Below are 18,589 nucleotides of genomic sequence, written 5' to 3'. Positions count from 1 at the left end.
TAGATCTAAACATCTTTATGTTTAAAGTGTTTTCTTTCAATGATTTATTTTACCATTCATGTCAAAGGTTATTTTAAACGACAAAACAGTTTTCCTCTCAGAGTGTCTCAACCATGAGGTCGTCCATCTCGTCTCCAAGACCTGCTCCGGCTAACAAAGGTGTTCTGTTGCCGTGGGCGACCACACCGTGCACGCATTGATGCACATTCTTCTTCTGAGAGTTGTAATACAGCGTCTCTTAACTGTTGAGCATGGTCCTGTCGTCTCGCACCAACGTCCATCTCCTCACCTTCGCTCTTCACTTTCCCGTACATACCGGCGACGTTCGTTAGCAAAGTTCGTTGCTAATAACCGTTAGCTTCGCCTCATGAGCAGATTCGAAAAAGTCGCTTCTGACACCAATGTAACGTTTGGTCCTCCACACAATGACCAGTCGGTTGTCTTGCACAGATATTGTTTCTTTGTTCGCTGTACTCACAGAGAGGTTATTGTTTCGGCCACAACCAACGCCGCTCGTTCTTCACACCCCAAGTTGAACGTGAACTCTCTCTAACAACAACTGCGCACAGACTCACCTTCTTAAAGTGCCCGCAACATTAATGAACAGAACAAACAGGATCGTTACAATATATATACAGTATGTGGCAGCACGAGCATGGATACAGTATGGTTTATGTAATTGTGTGTTCATCAACAACGCCACCCTGGGAATTTCACCCAGAGGGTATTAATATAAAGGTAAGCACATAGGTTCATTCGTGAGAAAGGAGCAGAGACAGTAATTCAGTAAGACTATTTATATATATTATTTTACCACAATAACAATGCTGGTTACGACTACCTTACTCAGGGCTGACACCTACGGTGAGAGATGTCCGACAAAAAAAGGGGGGATCCCTGGGAACACTACAAAACAAACAAAACCCACGTGCAAAAGAAGGGGGGGAAACACCACCACCGGGACACCAATCCGACACCGCAGTACGGCAGCTCCTGAGCAGATAGAGAATGACACTTTAACAATGAGTGAAGACAACGACGAACAAAATACAAACAAATATACTTTAACTGTAAAACTAAACAAATGACAAATCAGCAAATGACAGAATGATCAAAATAGTTACACGGAATGAAACAGACAGTTGAAATAAACGTAAACAAAATTGAACACAAGTAAGAACTTAGAAGTCCGGGGGGAACTGCGACACAGAGCCTCAGTCCGCTGTCGCTCACTCGACTTAGTGCGATTAGCCAATCACACACACGCACAGTCGGCCGTCGGGACACAGAGGTGGTTGGGAGGGGCGAATAGTTGCCACCCGATCCGTCCCAGCAGTTCCTGGTGAAGATTAAATAAACAACCCAAGACAAAACAGCAGTGAATTAAGCGGGTGGTCTTAGTGGAGGCTGCGCTAAGTGACCTAGGGGGATCAATAAAAGCAGAGTTAAAAATAAACTAAAAAACCGGAGGAGGAAAGCTCAATACGTGCTAATCACCTAGCCAGATACCGATCAAAACATTCTTGGAGAGCACGGCACGAAACGGCGTCACCCACTTCGTAACGAAGTTGCAGAGGGGAAGCAACACGCAGCCAAGCACACACCCAGAGAGGAATCTATCAAAAGGATCAATGAGCTTACCACAGAGCTGGACAGAACACAACGAGAGAAACACAGTCGTCGCCAACAGCCTACCTCTGACCCCGGAAGCGGAAGCGTAGGACGCTGATTGAGGTGGGAACTCAGCCTCCAGCCATTCAGAGCGAGAGAGAAGTGTGCGCACCGCCCCCTTTTAACCAGCAGGCTAAGACGGGATTGGCTGGAATGCAAACAGCCTCGTCCTGCTACAATCATCACACACACACACGTCTATACACATACACACATATACACACACATGTCTATACACATACACACATATACACACACACGTCTATACACATACACACATATATATATATATATATACACACACACACGTCTATACACATACACACATATATATATATATATATACACACACACGTCTATACACATACACACATATATATATATATATACACACACACACGTCTATACACATACACACATATACACATACATATACACACACGTCTATACACATACACACATATACACACACACACATCTATACACATACACACATATACACACACACACGTCTATACACATACACACATATACAGTATATACACACACACACGTCTATACACATACACACATATATGTACACACATATATACACACGTCTATACACATACACACATATATATATACGCACGCACGCATTGACACACATTGACAGTCCTTGTCAAAGCATACACCCAGATTCTTTACAGTGGTGCTAGTAGCAGGAGCAAGTCCATTTTGTCAAGCTAGATCATTAGTTAATGATTGTCTGAGATTTTGCGGACCAACTAGTAAAACCTCAGTCTTTTCCGAGTTCAGTAGGAGGAAGTTTTTGGTCATCCAGGACTTGATATCTGTAATACAGGACTGTAGTTGTGTTAGCTGAACGAATGAATCCTCTTTGTCCGAAAGTCAACAGAACCTGGAAAACATTGTATTAATGAAGTCGTATGATTCCGATCATTTGAAGTGTAAAATCTATTGAAAAAGCCTCTTCAGTCTGGTACCTTCCACCTTGATGGGCACGACCAAGTGTTTCCAACAACAGAAGCCAGAAAACCTTGACCATAAGCGTCAGCATGTCAGTGCGTCCTGCCACAGAAATGTATTTATCATTATTACCAAACATGACTATTTTAATGACCAAAGTGTGTATGATGTAACCATCTCACCTGCTTCTGAGATGTTGACCCCTTCCACCTCCGATGGTTAGTCCAGCACCTGATATGCAGCACTCCATCTCACATAGAAAAGAACATAGAATTGCATTTTAGATTATTTCCATGATGGGATGTGCTGTAGGTTTACAAGTTTGTGTTCACTATGCTTACAAATATTACTTACTCACTTAATTCACATTTGAAATCATTTGGCAGGAACCACAGAGATAAAGTTTTCATGTCAAGCAGGTCTGGAGTTCTGGGCAGTTCTTGCAGGTCACTTCCATGCAAAAACAAGACAAAAACATAATAGTGCTCCCTTTTAAATATAATAAATAAATAAATACAAGCAAGTATACTTGAGCATGCATTCAGAGATAAGCTCTCCATGTTTCCTTCATCCATTGTTTTATGGTGTTTCCATCTGGTTTACCTCTTTATGCTGGAATTTAAAATACTTTTCATTATTATTTTATATATATTCTTTCATTTAAAGAAAACAACAACAGATCAAATCCCTCATCCAAAAGGGTTCAAATAAACATATAGTTATATAATTAAATATGATAAATATGTTATCTGTATTAATAGGAAGTGATAAATGAAATCAATATCTTGAATATTAATAAAATAAATCGCCTACCATGACCTACCAATATAGCAAACTTTTTATTGGAATATAAATATATGTTCGTCCTTTCGAAATAACAAACAAAATACGTGTGTGAGTTCCATTATAATTTTAAAAAGCTATGTTTTAGCGAACTAGCTCTCGTGTTAACGCACCACAGAAAGTTACATTACAGGCAATGAAACATTATTTCTGAGTCGACTTAAAGCAATAATTATATCTTACCTCAATAGACGAGTGACGCGCACCTGGTTCCGTCAAGTTACTGCACAAACGTGGGCAACAAAAACGCATGTTCTGGGACGAGTAACAACAAGTCTGACGTCAACATCCGGAGGTTTGGCGGAAGTTGAGTGAAGCATTTTTTTTTCCGATTTATGGTCGTCGTGTACGACCTCAAAGTAGATTGAGGTCGTTAAGCACAATCGGGGGTAGAATCGCACTGTTGACATTAAAAATTTCAAGTGCGCTTCATAGTTTTAGAATTACAGTAGCCAAATGACAAAAGTGTTACGTCATGTCACGTTACCATGGCAACAAATAGTTGGGCGACGCGTCAAATGTTACCCAGGTCATTTGAATCCGACGTCGGGGATTGCTCTGTATATTACTGGGTGACCCGGGTAGGCTAAAACCAACGTTTTTGTCCCCCCTCTAACGTCACCCTAGTGACGCCTGGGGGGAATTGCACGGCGTCGGACGGTATGACGCCTCTGTGGGAGGACGTGTTGGATCATCTCATAGATCACCTTGATCCAACTCCCCATGTTTAACTACATCGTCTCTGCTGTAGTCCTCCTTGTGGAACCCTGTGACAGTCTTAAGATGTTATTTTACCAGGTTTTCTTCTTATGGTGGTACGACTGTTCTGCACAGGTGTTGGTGCCACCACCTGCTGTGTCACATTCCAGGTATCTCCACCTGAATGCAAATTCAAACCTGGATCCTCCATGACTTTTGTTAGGTCAGTCTTTAGGCTTCCTTTGTCTCCTTCAACAATATTCTGCAAAGGAGGACTAGAAACATATGTGTTAAATACAAGCAAAACATACCACTTTTATTTCAGCAGAATTGAAACTGGGGTGTTATGTTGTCTGACCTCACCTGTGCTGAACCTTTGAAATCCTTATTTTACCATTGAATTAAAACCTAAATCTATTTTATATGAAAACTTTTTTTTTTTTTTTTTCAAATGAATGTCACCACTATTTATTTATGTTGCTAAGACTTCTCTGTCAGAACATGCCTTCTAAATGAGATTGTTCATTGTACAGTATTGATGCACCATTTTCACTTTGATAAATTCAACTTCTGTAATTAACAAATTCCTGATAAAAAACATATATCATGGGCTTTGTAATGCAATGTTTTTTCAAAGTCAAATAGAATCCTCTGTGCATCACCGTCTTGCCCCGAAAAACATCTTTCCTTCTGACTAAATGTTTTTATCATTACTTATCCACAGACCTTTCTTAACCGACCATTTCAGCAACTGATTCACACCTCCACTTCTACTCAAAATTCTCCCCCTTACTTACAACTTACAACTGATGGACACAGGAGTCACCTTTCTCCATGAGCCTGACATCATCTCCTTTGCTGCATCACAGCTCATGTGGAATTGTTTACAACCTGTGGAATGTCAGCAGGGGGTCCGTGTCCTATGTTCCATACTGTCCTCACAACACAAATTGCTCCAGCCTCTGTGCAGCCCTGCAGCAAGTCTGATTTAAAACATCTCCTGTTCTGTAATTATACAACTTAACATATTCAGTTAGTAATGCACATTTATCACGGTTGAGGAGATGTAATCAGTATAATCCCTCTTTCTACCATTCTTCACCACTAGAGGAAACTGTCCATAAAGGCTTGTTCCCTCCAATCCATCTGATCTTCCTTTCAGTGTCCCTTTCTCACCTTTTGTAGTTTTAATTATATGTTTAGAGGGTTTTAGTGGTGTGCCTGGGTCAAGTCTATAATTACAATGTTTTTCTTGTTCCTCATTCTTACTGCTGCTTCCTTCCTCACTGTAATTTTGCTTTTTTAATGTACTTGTCTTATTACTATCTCTACTGATCTGCTAATTGTCTTTTCTGCTGTGTCTAACAGATCTCTTGTGAGAATTTCTTGCCTGTGTGTTATTATTGCTACATTATCCATAATCTCTTTTAAATTCATCATTTTTGTTTTGTCTATTTCATTACCATCTTGATCCATCATCAGCTGCGCAACACTGGTGCCTGGGTGCTTACTTTCTTTTTTATTACCATTTCTTGCAATTCAGCAGAAAGTGCTTTGGGCATAAAGTTCAAAATATTTTTTTCCTGACAGTTGTAGATCTAGTCTTTGGTTTCCACCTTCTACGGAAGGTGGTGGTGAATCTGTTTTTTCAGTAACATTATTTTCATCAACAACTTCCTTTTTAGCAGCTTTCACTGGTGCCATTACTTCAGTTTTACCATTTCAATCTGCATAGACAATCTGTCTTTATCAGTTTTTGTTTTTTCTAAAAGAGCCAGTTTGCGTTTTTTCACTAAACAACATGCTTGTTCTTCTCCCCCTAATGACTTCAAATTCTATGGTAATGTTTTTCACAGTTTCTTTTAGAATATCTCCTTCAGGCATCTCCATGTCCCAGTCAGGCAGACTTCAGGCAGATCGAATAGACTCATTCTTTCCACATATAAACTTACAGAGCGAAACAATACAGCACCACATGATGATCCTATTCCACCAGACTGCCTTTTTACCCGCAGTTCAGATAAATCCATTTCTTATTTAATTTATTTTTATCTTTTCCCTTATTTATTTTTATTTTATTTATTTTTTACACAAACTGTTCGTCTCCCTCTCTATAAAAGAACTGTCACGCTTGAATACCTATATTATAATCACAAAATTGATTAAAAAAAACGTATGATATAAAAATCACAAGCAAAAACGCCTCTTAACCCAATAGAAGTTTCTAAGATAATAACCAGAAAACTATGTTTACCTATAGAAAGCTGTTTTTACCCTTTTTTTTAAAAAAAAACAACTTGTAGGACTTACAAGAAAAAGCTCTTTTTTAACCCAATAGAAACTGAAGAATTTCTTTACCCAAAACCTGAAAAACACGCATTAGCATTAGCGTCGCATTAGTCAAGAAAGATTTTTTTTTTTTATCACAATATAGGTACTCACTATGCAACCAACGTAAACATAAGAAACGACAAGAGTATTTCAACTTGTTTTAATAAACTTGTGGCACCAATCCTCGCAAGAAATGCTTTTTTTCCTTCCCCAAAAAATGATAACATGCTTGAATACTTTATATTATAATGATTAAAATTCTTTATAAAAAACTTGTAATATGAAATTCACAAGCAAAAAACGCCTTTTTCAACCAATAGAAGTCTACGGTAGTTGACCGTACAACTACTTTTTCATATAACTTGGTAAAGACCAAGTAAGCCATTTTTACTCTTTTTTAAAATAAACTCGCAGCATAAAACTTACAAGAAAAAAAATCTCTTTTTTAGCCAATAGAAATTCAAGAAAGCTTATCTATAAATTTCTTTATATAAAACTTGAAAAACACACATTAGCGTTAACGTTGCATTAATCAAGAAAGTTTGTTTTTTATCATAATATAAGTACTCATAAGGCAGTGTAACCTATAAAAAACTTCATTATTTAACCAAGAAAAGCTTTTTTAAAGAAAACATTCCATTCGTACTCTCGGGGTTCAAGCGGTCTCTAAAGGGGTGATATAAATGCCTCTATAACGTGCCAATGGAGCTTAGTTTGCCACTTGAAAGAATCCCAAGCCAATTTTATTCAATCTATGGTTACTATTTAGAGAGTGGTAATGGAAAACCAAACCACACCACCACAACAACAACAAGCTATCTTTTTCTTTGCCTTAGAAGCGGAACCAATTTACAACTCATTCAACTCGGACACACTTTCTCTCGGCGACTTTACAGGTCAATAGTCCCGGAGAAAAGGTCTCAAGCTGTAGAAACATCCCGATATTTAAGGCAAATTTCCCGCCCCGGGGGTCATCTCTTCCGGGGCAAATGGTTCTTTCAACTTGCCTGTGTCTCGATCACCCGCAGAGCAAACTTCCTAACTTGCTCTCTTGCAATCTTCTATTCAAATGTTCTCGGGTGGGGGCCTTCGTCTTCCAGCCCCCCCCCTCCTGTATGTGTCCCCCTTCGTTCTTTGATCCACGACCCAAGGTGCGAAAAGGCAGATGAACAGACGTTTTTTAAATACCCGGTGTCATGTCTCTAATTCTGTTTCAAGCTTGTCTTGAAACAGTGTAAATCAGTCTGGAGTGAAATGTTGATTGTGAACGTGAATTCAAACGTTTAAGCTTTTAGATGAAGCTAGTAATTTATACTTTATATTTTGATTATCTTTTAGCGTTCATTTAAGTATGGCGTATACGTATAGTGTTTAATCATTTTTAATCTAACAACATTTTTTACCTTTGTGCCTCACTGCTGAATGTCCCTGCATATGGTTGTTAACCATGTGACTTTCACCTTTATATTTGCAAGATGGGCAAATATATACCTCAGCGCTGTGTTCCTCCTTATTAGGAATCACACACCGTCTTAAAATTGTGTGTCTAGACATAAAATAATTGTAATAAAAGTTGAATAATATAATGATGGCTCACAAGGAAAATGATCAGACACATCAAAAACACTTTTTATTTGTTTTAATTCAAATGTAAACTGTATTTACATAAGCACTTTGTGACCCTGGTCTAGAAAGACACTTTACAAATGACTATTACTTATTAACTTTCTTACATGAATACTCATGTTATGTGCTTAGGTACTGCAATTAGAAATCCTGTGTGCAGAAAACACATGGTTTGTGTACAAAGAAAGATGACTTACTGACCTACATAGGGTATACAAATATTTATTTTTTAAAAACCTTTTAACACTTTCATTAAAGAGAGTTATGTATGTTCCTTTTCAACTAAAATGTTTGGTCAAAAAGACAAGGCCCTAATTTACCTCCATCGTTTTCCAAAGATGTTCACCATTTCGACTTTCTTTGAAGCTAAGCACGACACACTCACAACGACGAAGACCATTTAAATGACGTGAGCTCCAGGCTCCAGGCTGCAGGTTGGAGCTTCTCGACTTAATGGCTGAACAAAACAAGTTGCACTGCTCGATGATTACAAGGTTCAATTCTTGTAAATGCCTTGAAGTTCGTCAGACTGGACTTTCATGTGTCGCTACATCTTAAAACCTCTCCTTCTGAGCTTCTTTAAACCACATTCTTCTTGTTCAGGTATTTCCTGTGGACTTCCGACTGTAATCACTCGTCTCTTTCTTCCTTGTCATGAATGTGACATGTCTGGACAAAGGGTTGCTGAGGGGGAGTTGAGAACATAAAGAACATGGAGGATGATGATCATATACTATGACTTACAGCTGCAGCAACACGTCCCTTTACACACTGCATGTTTCACTGAATACGAGCGACGGCTGCAGATTGTTTTGTCTGAAGTTCTTTGAAAGATTGTCACATGTTTACAGGAGAATCTGAAATCATGTGTTAGATTTAAAGATATATTTATATCATCATGGCCTCATTTCACATGTTGATATCCTACTTTATATCATACTTTCTTTCTCTCCAACATTTAACCATTTTTTTTCTTCTTTTCATCTCTAGTCCTGGTATATAACTTGACCCATATACTGTGAGCTGAACCAGGACCCAACACTCCTCCTGTCGGGGAGTAAGGTTCCAGGTCGACGACAACAAAATTTGGTTACACTCAAATTGCAGTTACAAAGAACCTGTCCTCTCCAGGGACCGGTGCCTGAGGCATATTTACTGAGCCGCACAGTAAAGAAAATGGTATGATTTATCATTTGTTATGATGGTAACTGTTTTAAAGTTTTTTTGGTTTTGAAAAAAAAAAGACCTTTTTTCTCTAAGGTAACAGTAACTGACTCTTGAGATGTAAAGACACTTGCTTCAGTCATTACTTGAAACATTAACCTGTAAACTACTTTCTATTCTTTTATTGTCAAATACACATATATCAAGACATACAGCATCCATGAAAATGTTGTCCTCTCAGACCCACGATGCAAAACATGAAGTAGACAATGAAAGGACAATAAATAGGACATTCAAACAAAAAGAAAATCAACAAAATGAAATAGTTAATCAACAATACTTAAATAATTATCTAATAAATACCATAATTTATAAATTAACAAAGTTAAGGCACAGATAGTGCAAGCGGAGGGGAGAGTGATGGTAGGTCAGGGAGGGAGTTGAGTCTCCTGGCAGCCTGGTGGAACGATGTGAGCATCATGGGTGGTGGGTCAGGGAATTTCTACTGGACAATCGGAATGAGAACAGAGACAAGCGTTAGAATAACAAACAGAGTCAGAATCCAGTTTTTACCACCAACCTTGCTGGCTTTTTATTCCATAGTTCAGATGATGACACACTTGAATACAAACAGTTTGTTCATGTATTGCTGGATGCAGCCTGCAAAGACCGGTTTTCTGTATGAGTCAGTGAGCGAAGTGTCATCTCTCCTGCACGCTGAGTTCAGCTCCCTTATCTTGCTGAAGGTCTCTGTATCTTAATGCACAAACTGTCATTTCTCGGGAAACGAAACTCTTAACTGGACACATTCCTTCCAGCTCCTTGTGGGCCGTAGTAAGCATGACTTCATGTTTATAAGCGACATCAATTCTTTAACAGTCTCCCCATCAAAAGGGTCCAGCAGCCAGTTGCACAGGGAGGTGTTGAGTCCCAACTGGTCCAATTTGTGGATGAGCTGCTGGGGGATGATGGTGTTGGATGCTGAGCTGATAAACAACATCTCCAGGTGGGTGAGGGTGAGGTGCAGCGGAGATGGCATCATCAGTCGAGCGGTTAGACCGATATGCAAACTGAATGGGATAGTGTGAGCACCTGGTCCTAAGGAGGTGGCGTTGTCTGCTGTGCCTGGGTTCTGTTGTTTGCCTCAAAGCGAGTTAAGAAGTTGTTCAGCTGGTTAAGCAAAGAAGCAGAGCTGTTGCACGTCTGCGGAGGTGGCTTATAGTATGCATTAGCATAGCAGTGGTGAGGTCTGAGGCTCCAAGATGGAGGACGAGACGAGCTTTGCAGGCACCTTTGTGTGTGTGATGTAAAAATTGTCCAGGATATGGTTTCCGCATGTTAGGAAGTTGAACGAGCAGAAACTCATGAGAGTACGTGCGCCTTGAGTTCACCGAACGCGACGAAGACGAACATATGCACATGGCTTCACAAAAACCCCGGTTTGACGGGAGAGAGAAAAGCCGCTGCGTGTTCACACGCCGCCATCTCGACATTGTTATAATGCACTTAAGGACAGTTATTTTTTATCCGTCATGCTGTTGTTTTTTTTTTAATTTACTGTAAGGCCGGTCTGTTTAAATAATGCCGACATTAAACCGGTCGGCGGTGGAAAAATGTTTGGGACCCTGCTTTAGACAGTGAGAACCTCACAAATGATCTGACATTTTCAAATCAGGATCAGGGCTTTTAATGTGTTACTGAATTGGATAAGTTTTTTTGTTTTTTTTCATCAATCACACAATCATCAATTTGAAAACTGAATGCTATTTGCTAGCTTAGCTCGCGTTAGCGTTAGCTGCAGTCATTCCAAGGTGAAATGTACCAGCATTACCAAGAAACATAAAATCACTTCTTTCTTTAGTTTTTTGCTAATTCTTGGAATCTTACAAAGTATCTGGAAACTTCTGGTTGGAGGGAATTTACACCTATGTATGTAGTTCACACCTTTTTTTGTTAACTTTCTTTTCTTTAGTCAACTGTTGGTTTTTGGCAGCAGTGGGACTTTTCCCAAGATGGAGGAGCAGTGGTTCTACTACCACGATCTGCAGTATTCAAGGCAGAAAAACCTGTTTCATTTACATTTAATTTTTTCTAGGAATGTGGTCGAGAAACGTGTCCAGGTGTGTCGCCCACTGTGATAATCATTGTTTACCATTAAAGTAATGTGGATGATTTTTAAACCATTTTTTAAAAGATGTTTCCCCTTGTTCTTATGAAGACAGATGGAGGATATAGTCTGTCAAGAAATGCTGGTTTGTCCCTCAGGCAGAGGATTAGAATTCTTCTTGAGCTGCAAGGTCCAAGGCTGTTGCGAGTAAACACTGAAGGGGTGGAGGAAGATGTTGGTCGACCAGCTCCTCCAACCAATAATTGAAGGAGGCTTGTGTAAGAGTGTGTGACTATAAAGGTCGACTCCAGCCTGATGGAAAACTTACTGACTCCTCCATTCTCGACTCTCCTGACGCTCCTCTGTCGACATGCACGACCACGGAAGCTGCACATCCGTCCTCAACCTGCGCTACCTTGACGGCAGCGAGGGCAGCCGCACCAACCCTGCCAAGTTCAAGAACCAGGACTTTGAGCACCTCAGGGACGCAAGCCTGAAGAGAGGGAGGCCGTTCGTGGACGCGTCCTTCCCCCCTGAGAACCGATCGCTGGGGTACCTGGGACTGAGCGACGATGAGCTCAGCAAGATCGAGTGGCTGCGACCCTCGGTGAGTTACTTTGACTCTTTCTGGGGTTGAGAGTTTCCATCTGCATAGCTCAGATTCTTAGCTAATAGTTAGGTTCGTCCAGTCGACTAATATAAGCCTGTCTGACAAGTATACCTACAACTGTTTCTTAAGTTCCAGATGGTTTGTCAAAATTTATTTCAGAATCAGAATTCTTGATTTGTGCCATTATTGGTGGAGAGGGTCCACTAATTAGGAATTTGTTTTGGTCGACTGTGCAACATCAAAATCAAAGATTATAGAATAAAAAAATGAAACATAAGTAAAATAACATTTACAATTACAAATGGGATATTTACATAGTGCAGTATTTGGAGTGCTTTACATACAATAGATATCATGAATCAATTTATTAAAACATATATGTATCAGACACAGTAGGTGATCCATAATTACATACAATACCTGGAGTTAGGAGGCGTCTACTTAGGAGCAGTGTTACAGACTTATAATTACAACACAAAGATAATAGACAGGTTTTTTTATTGTGTTTGTGCAAAGGATTAATAATTTGTGAGTCACTCTTACACCCCTGTGGTCCATGAGCAACAGCCTAGAAAGTCGATAGTCTTGAAAATAAACTTTGATCCTTTAAAACCCAGATTCATAACCCACTTAGGAATCCTGTGCGAAAACATCACCTTTGTGGGGTAAAGACATTTCAATTACATACCCAGTTTGCTGGGTGTGGATATCCTAACTAATGATCAACTCTCCTGACATGTAGTAAATGTTCTTCTCTCAAGATGCAGTAAGTTCCTCATCATGACCATGTTTTACTCTTATTACTTTATAAAGTTGCTCTGAAATCTGGACGAACGAGAGGTTACGAGAGTCCATTATGACGTAATAATGGCTTCACTCCTCCAGCTTTAATAACGACCGCTTTGTTTATACAAAAGTCCCTTGGAGGAGATTGACGAAACACGGTGACAAACCTCCATGCTTGACCAATCACAGCATAGTGGGTGTGGTTATGCTCAACCTGATTTCAAAATGTCTGCAGGAAATCCTGGAATCTAACAAGGTGTCCGAGAAGCCGATCTTCTGCTCGGATGGAACTTCACGTTTCGACTTTGCTCAAGGAATCGTCTGTATGTATCTGTTCACTTCCACCATTGTTTTCCCCCCAGAATCTTCTTTAACTTTCCTTCCTTCAGACAACTGCTGGTTTCTGGCAGCGGTGGGTTCGCTGACGTACCAGCAGCACCTGATGGCTCAGGTGGTGCCTCTGGAGCAGTCATTTGACAACAACCCTGGCATATTTCACTTCAGGGTAAGGACAAAAAGATTATTAGTGTCGATGGTTCACTGACATTCATTTTCAGTTCTGGAGGTACGGCAAGTGGGTGGATGTGGTCATCGACGACCTCCTGCCAACCATCAACAAGAATCTGATCTCGGTGCAGTCCAGGGATATCCGGGAGTTCTGGGCGCCGTTGCTGGAGAAGGCTTATGCCAAGTACGAGTGACTGACCAGTGTGGGTAAGAAGGTGTGTGTCTGAGCATGTGTGTGTGTGTCAGGGTGTGCGGTTCATACTCCGACATGAGCGCTGGGCATCCCACCGAGGCCTGCAAGGATTTCTGCGGCGGCATCCACATGACCCACAAGCTGCGCCGCGGCCCCGAGCACAACGATGAGCTGTGGACTACGCTGGAGCGAGCCGTGAGCTGCCAGTCGCTCATCTGCTGCGCCATCGATGGCACCGGGGTGAGTCTGGAGGATGTCTGCCTCACGACTGTGACTCACGCTGCGCTGGTATCAGGGCAAGATTGTGAACATCGTATTGGACACTGGATTAGTGGAAGCTCACTCTTATTCCGTCACCGGCATCACGGAGGTAAACATCACGCACAACTCGTGATTGAGAAATGAATCCAACATGGCCGCTCTCTCCTCCTAGGTGGACTACGATGGATCCAGTGTGAGGCTGGTTCGAGTACTGAACCCCTGGGCAGGACAAGAGTGGAACGGAAATTGGAGTGACAGGTATGATCTTTATTAAATGTTCGCTCATTAAACCATCCATTTTTCATCCTTCAATGATAATTCTAGCAAAAGTTTGATCATATTTCGTGTCACAACACATACATTGTCAACACAACTACTTCATAAGAAAAGATTCTCTGGATTTTCTCTTCCAAGCACATGTTTTATCAAATTATGCCAAAATTCCTTTCATCTTCATCAATGCTACGACTTTTTACAATTTCCGGCGGGCGGGCGGGCGGGTGGGTGGATGGATGGATGGATGGATTCTTGATTTTGATGGACTTCTAAATGACCTTTGAATTAATTTTTACCAACTTCTCTGGACTTCAGTCTCTTTCGTGACAATTAAAATGAGTCTTCGGATGAATTTGTTTCCTTGAAAGATGATTTTTCAGCAAAAACCATGATCTGTCAAAAGACAACATCTAACTGTATTTATGCAGCGATTATGTCAGTGAAGATATGATCATGTATAAATAACTTTATCACCTTATTTAAGTCGTTCAGTAAAGAGTTTTAAGGATCGGAGAAATTTGAGTTCTTCTACTAGAGCTGCTCAGAATTCTGTCTGCAGAGTTTTGTATGAACTGCAGGTGAGACAGATCCTTCTGGTTTAGACACCAAAATAAACTGTTACAATAGTTTAAACAACACAAACACATGGATTATAAGATCCAAATCGTGTTGTCACATAATTTTCCCGAGTTTAGAGATTTTTCTAAGTTGAAGGAAACAGTTTGTAGTCACATTTCTGCATACGTTCAACACAAGTGTGTTCTTCTGCCTCCAGGTCGTCTATGTGGGACAGAGTGAGTTCGCCTGATCGGGCCAAGCTGATGGACCGCGAGGACGGAGAGTTCTGGTGAGTCAGCAGAATCAGTCGTTATTTATGTGTCTATAATTCAACTTGTATCTACGTCATTGAGCGTTAGACGTGCTCCCGCTCCTGACCACAGGTGGCGCTGTTGATCAACTGTATGTGTTCCAGGATCGATCTGTCGGACTTTGACAAGAACTTCAGCATCGTCACGGCCGCCTGTGAGAACCCCAACTTCCTCGACGGAGACGTGGAGGCCCAGTGGCAGTGCATGATCTACGACGGGGACTGGGTGGCAGGACGCTCTGCTGGAGGGAGCCCCCTTGACTGTAGGTCAGAGGTCAACAGGCTTGTGACGTTCACGTCTCACCTGCAGTGTGTTGTTCCAGCGAGCTACTTCGAAAACCCTCAGTACCGACTCATCGTCAAGGACACCAGGGACGCGGCAGACGACAACAACATCGTGATTTCTCTCATGCAGATCCCAGAGGAGCAGCGCCGACAAGAAATCAGATTCTTCCCCATCGGAACTGCCGTGTACAAGGTCAGGACCTTTACTACTATGTTGACTATTATGACTACTTTTACTATTGATTTTACTATTACGTTTACTACTACTTTAACCATTACTTTTACTACTACTTTTACTATTACTTTTACTAATACCTTTACTATTATGTTTACTACTAATTTTACTATTACTTTTAAAGTTGCAACTTTGTTTGTTTTTTAATTGGAATGTTGTTGTTTCTTAGCATTGCTTTAAAAAAATATATGATTATATAATTTGTACATTGAAAGATTAAATTTGTTTTCAATAGATTAAGTAAAAAATACTATAAACAAAGACTAATTACACTGCAAATAATAATATCAAATAATGATACTATAACAACTAGTGTAACTACAATTAAGGAGTACAACTAAGAGTACTACGCTGTCACGTCTGTCATGTTACTCCTTGTGTTTCCGGTTTTATTGTGAAATCTGCTCCCTTCTGTGTCTGTGCTAGTCTTACTTCCCCCTGTCTGAGTAGTAATTATTCCCAGCCGTGTCTAGTTAGTCCCGCCCACAGCTGATTCTGATTGCTCCCCTGTGTTCTTAAGCCCCACTCTCAGTCACGTCTTCTGTCTTGTCGTCACCATTTCCCCGTAACCAGGGGTTCTCCGTTCCCCGTCGTGACAACGTCATCGTCTGCATGTTTGGCTGAAAGTTTAATCAAGTAGCTTGGTACTCTGTTGGTAATGTCTTGTGACTCTATTATACCAACATTATATACTGAAGTTAAAAGATTAAAAAAAAATAATGCAATTTTCTTTTACATTTAATTTCTGGTTATTGAAAAAAAGGACATCAAACTATGTGTAAAACAAAATACTTGATTTTATAAATTAAATTATTTATTTACTTAAATATTTATATAGAAATTGAATTGAACTACCCTGAAATAATAATTCAATGATTTAAAAAAAATCATTTCAATAATAAAATTCCAAAATATTCTGTGAACTTCCATTTTGTACTATCAACTACTGTAGTCGGGAAGAAGTATTTGATCCTTATTGTTCCGTGTCCTCCTCAGGTTCCTGCCGGGGTGAGCAAACCTTCTCTCTCTGTCGTTCAGGTCTGACCCGGTGTCTCTCAGTCGTCCAGCAGGCGTCTCGGGTCGGACTTCTTCGACAACACCCGACCTTTGATTGAGACGCAGACGTACTCACACTTTGGGGACATCATGGAGCAGTACAGTCTGGCCCCGGGCGAGTACGTGGTGGTTCCTTCCACCAAGGTGCCCTACATGAGCTGCAGCTTCGTCCTCTCCATCTTCAGCAAGACCGAGGCTGAAGTCAGGTGAGACGCCGTGACATCGTGTCTGACCTGATGATGTCATCTCACCCTGTCCTGTTGACAGACCTGATGATGGAGGCCACGACCACGAGGAGGAGGAGACTTGTCCAGACGTAAACCATGATACTATCATCATCATAGCACATCTGAATCCTGCTCTTCTTCTTATTTCTCTCCATTCTTTCTTTCTCTCTTCTAAATTCCATTCTTTCCATCAAACGTTCTCTGTGTATGTGTTTCCAGACACCAACTGAGCCTGAAGAAGAAGGAATCATCTTCAAATGCTACAGAGACCAGGTTTGTCTTCACCTTCTACACCTTCATCCATTCATCACTTCATCACCCATTTCTAATGGGTGAAGCCTTGGCCTGGGAGAGAGGTCATCAGGTGGTCCCCAACCTTCTCTGGTAGTTTCGACCCTTAAGAACAACGCCCTCCAGTTGGTGGGTCTGCAGTGACTGGCCAACTCACTGCCCCTCTCCAGGAGGCTTTTTCGGACGCTTCTCTCAGCCTGCGAACTACTGCTTTTCTTAAGTGACCTCTCAGTCCAACCTTCGTCAATAGATCCCACAGTGATTGAGCTGGGAACCCTCTACATCCCACTTCCACTGTCATCAGCCATGTTGTCTACCTCTTATCCCGGCAGTCTTGGACAAGTTGCTGGTATTTGGCTTTTTTCCTCTCTGCAGCTACCTCACAGCCCTCCTCCCACGGCACTTTGAGAGCAGTGTCTGGTCATAGAGTGGAGGAGAGTACCGCCTCTGGGAAATGGAGTTTCTTCCAAGGTCAACCTCCATTTTCCATCGCTGTGCTGATTGCAGGAGGTTCTGCCTGGCTTGGCTGTGGACAACAGGATTTTAGCCTTTTTCACAAGGTGATGGTGCCCAGCAGAAGTCTTGTTTTGGTTGGTTGCTTCTTCCTCCTCTCCTGCTCCAGGATATCTGCAAGCACTGCCAACACCTTGTCATGGCGCCACCTGTATCTACCCTGGGTCAAAGTATTCTTGCACCCAGTAGAATGTGCACCATTGATCCTTTACCACCACACAAACTACACAGTGAGTCCTCCATCATCCCCCACCTGTGCAAATTTACTGGGGTCGGTAAGGTGTACACTGCTCGGAGTAGAAAGGATATCCGGAAGGGCTCCAAACACCACAGTTCACTCCATGTGATGGATCTCTTGGGGAGGTTCCACCTCGTCCAGGCTCCCTGAGTTGCGAGCTTGATGGATTTTGCTCTTCTCCCTTAAGGTTTCGGACTTCCTCCTGGATCAAGGCTCTCTTCTCCCTAGGGGTGGACTTTAACCACTGCTGAAAATGTGATGAACCTAGCCCCTGTCTCCCCGTGCAAGGGTTCCCAATAATGTCCTTGGTCCTAAAAGAACATTCTGCCTGGGTAATCGTTTCGCTGGCGGCCCACTTGCGGCCAGATCTGGTCTTAAGAGTCCCTATATGTCAGGGACAGTCTGCACTTGGCAACTTTAAACTTTCCACCACAGATGACAAGGGAAAATGGAGCTTGCCCGACCTTATGTAGAGCCCCACAGCTGTAAAGCTTGTGGGTATTCCTAACCATCTACAAAGGTGTTTGTTGAACTTCCTCTTTATTGCTTCAACAGTGGAGAGGGGCCATGTTGGTAGATCAAGCACTTGTATTTTCCAGGCAGGCCAGACTTATAAATCGTATACAACCAACTTGTTTTACGGTGTTGGAGGTGCTGTTCTTGTCTGACAGGGAATCTTCATTCCACTTTCCAAGGCATTTGATTTTGATTTGATTGATTGGTTTCCCTGTATGTTAGGGATCACTTCCCCTAACAATTAGCTTGAACCTTCCAGTTGTTTTGCCCTTTTGGATCACCAGGCTCCTTGACTTCCTGGGCTTGAAGACCATCTT

The 18,589-nt window shown here is 41.3% G+C and overlaps 1 protein-coding gene and 1 long non-coding RNA gene across 2 annotated transcripts; one reads left to right on the top strand and one right to left on the bottom strand.

Annotated features, from left to right (window-relative positions):
- Nucleotides 1-782: 782 nt before the first annotated feature.
- Nucleotides 783-1,689, bottom strand: LOC148065883 (uncharacterized). Its single transcript, XR_015713309.1, has 2 exons — nt 1,498-1,689; nt 783-1,421 (listed from the first exon to the last, which is right to left on the bottom strand). It is a non-coding gene; the product is annotated as an uncharacterized LOC148065883 (long non-coding RNA).
- Nucleotides 1,690-11,780: 10,091 nt separating this feature from the next.
- Nucleotides 11,781-17,413, top strand: LOC148065882 (calpain-11-like). The gene is made up of 15 exons (XM_087808107.1): nt 11,781-12,017; nt 13,042-13,129; nt 13,196-13,311; nt 13,364-13,497; nt 13,560-13,746; nt 13,802-13,876; nt 13,940-14,025; nt 14,819-14,890; nt 15,017-15,174; nt 15,235-15,389; nt 16,428-16,439; nt 16,491-16,693; nt 16,755-16,803; nt 16,934-16,987; nt 17,381-17,413. Exons 1-15 carry the CDS (start codon nt 11,781-11,783, stop codon nt 17,411-17,413), a joined length of 1,659 nt encoding a protein of 552 aa, XP_087664233.1.
- The last annotated feature ends 1,176 nt before the right edge of the window (nt 17,414-18,589 follow it).

Source organism: Callionymus lyra, chromosome 14 (genome assembly GCF_982586985.1).
Source record: "Callionymus lyra chromosome 14, fCalLyr1.hap1.1, whole genome shotgun sequence".
Lineage (NCBI taxonomy): Eukaryota > Metazoa > Chordata > Actinopteri > Syngnathiformes > Callionymidae > Callionymus > Callionymus lyra.
The sequence above is the reverse complement of the archived record's forward strand: the minus strand, read 5'-3'. Positions and strand labels throughout refer to the sequence as shown.

Excerpts from the sequence above, each read along its gene's own strand:
- LOC148065882 (XM_087808107.1), top strand. The coding sequence starts at position 11,781 with ATGCACGACCACGGAAGCTGCACATCCGTCCTCAACCTGCGCTACCTT. Across the intron at positions 15,175-15,234 it reads TGGAGGGAGCCCCCTTGACT|CGAGCTACTTCGAAAACCCT; the intron begins GTAGGTCAGAGG and ends GTGTTGTTCCAG. Across the intron at positions 16,804-16,933 it reads AGGAGGAGACTTGTCCAGAC|ACACCAACTGAGCCTGAAGA; the intron begins GTAAACCATGAT and ends ATGTGTTTCCAG.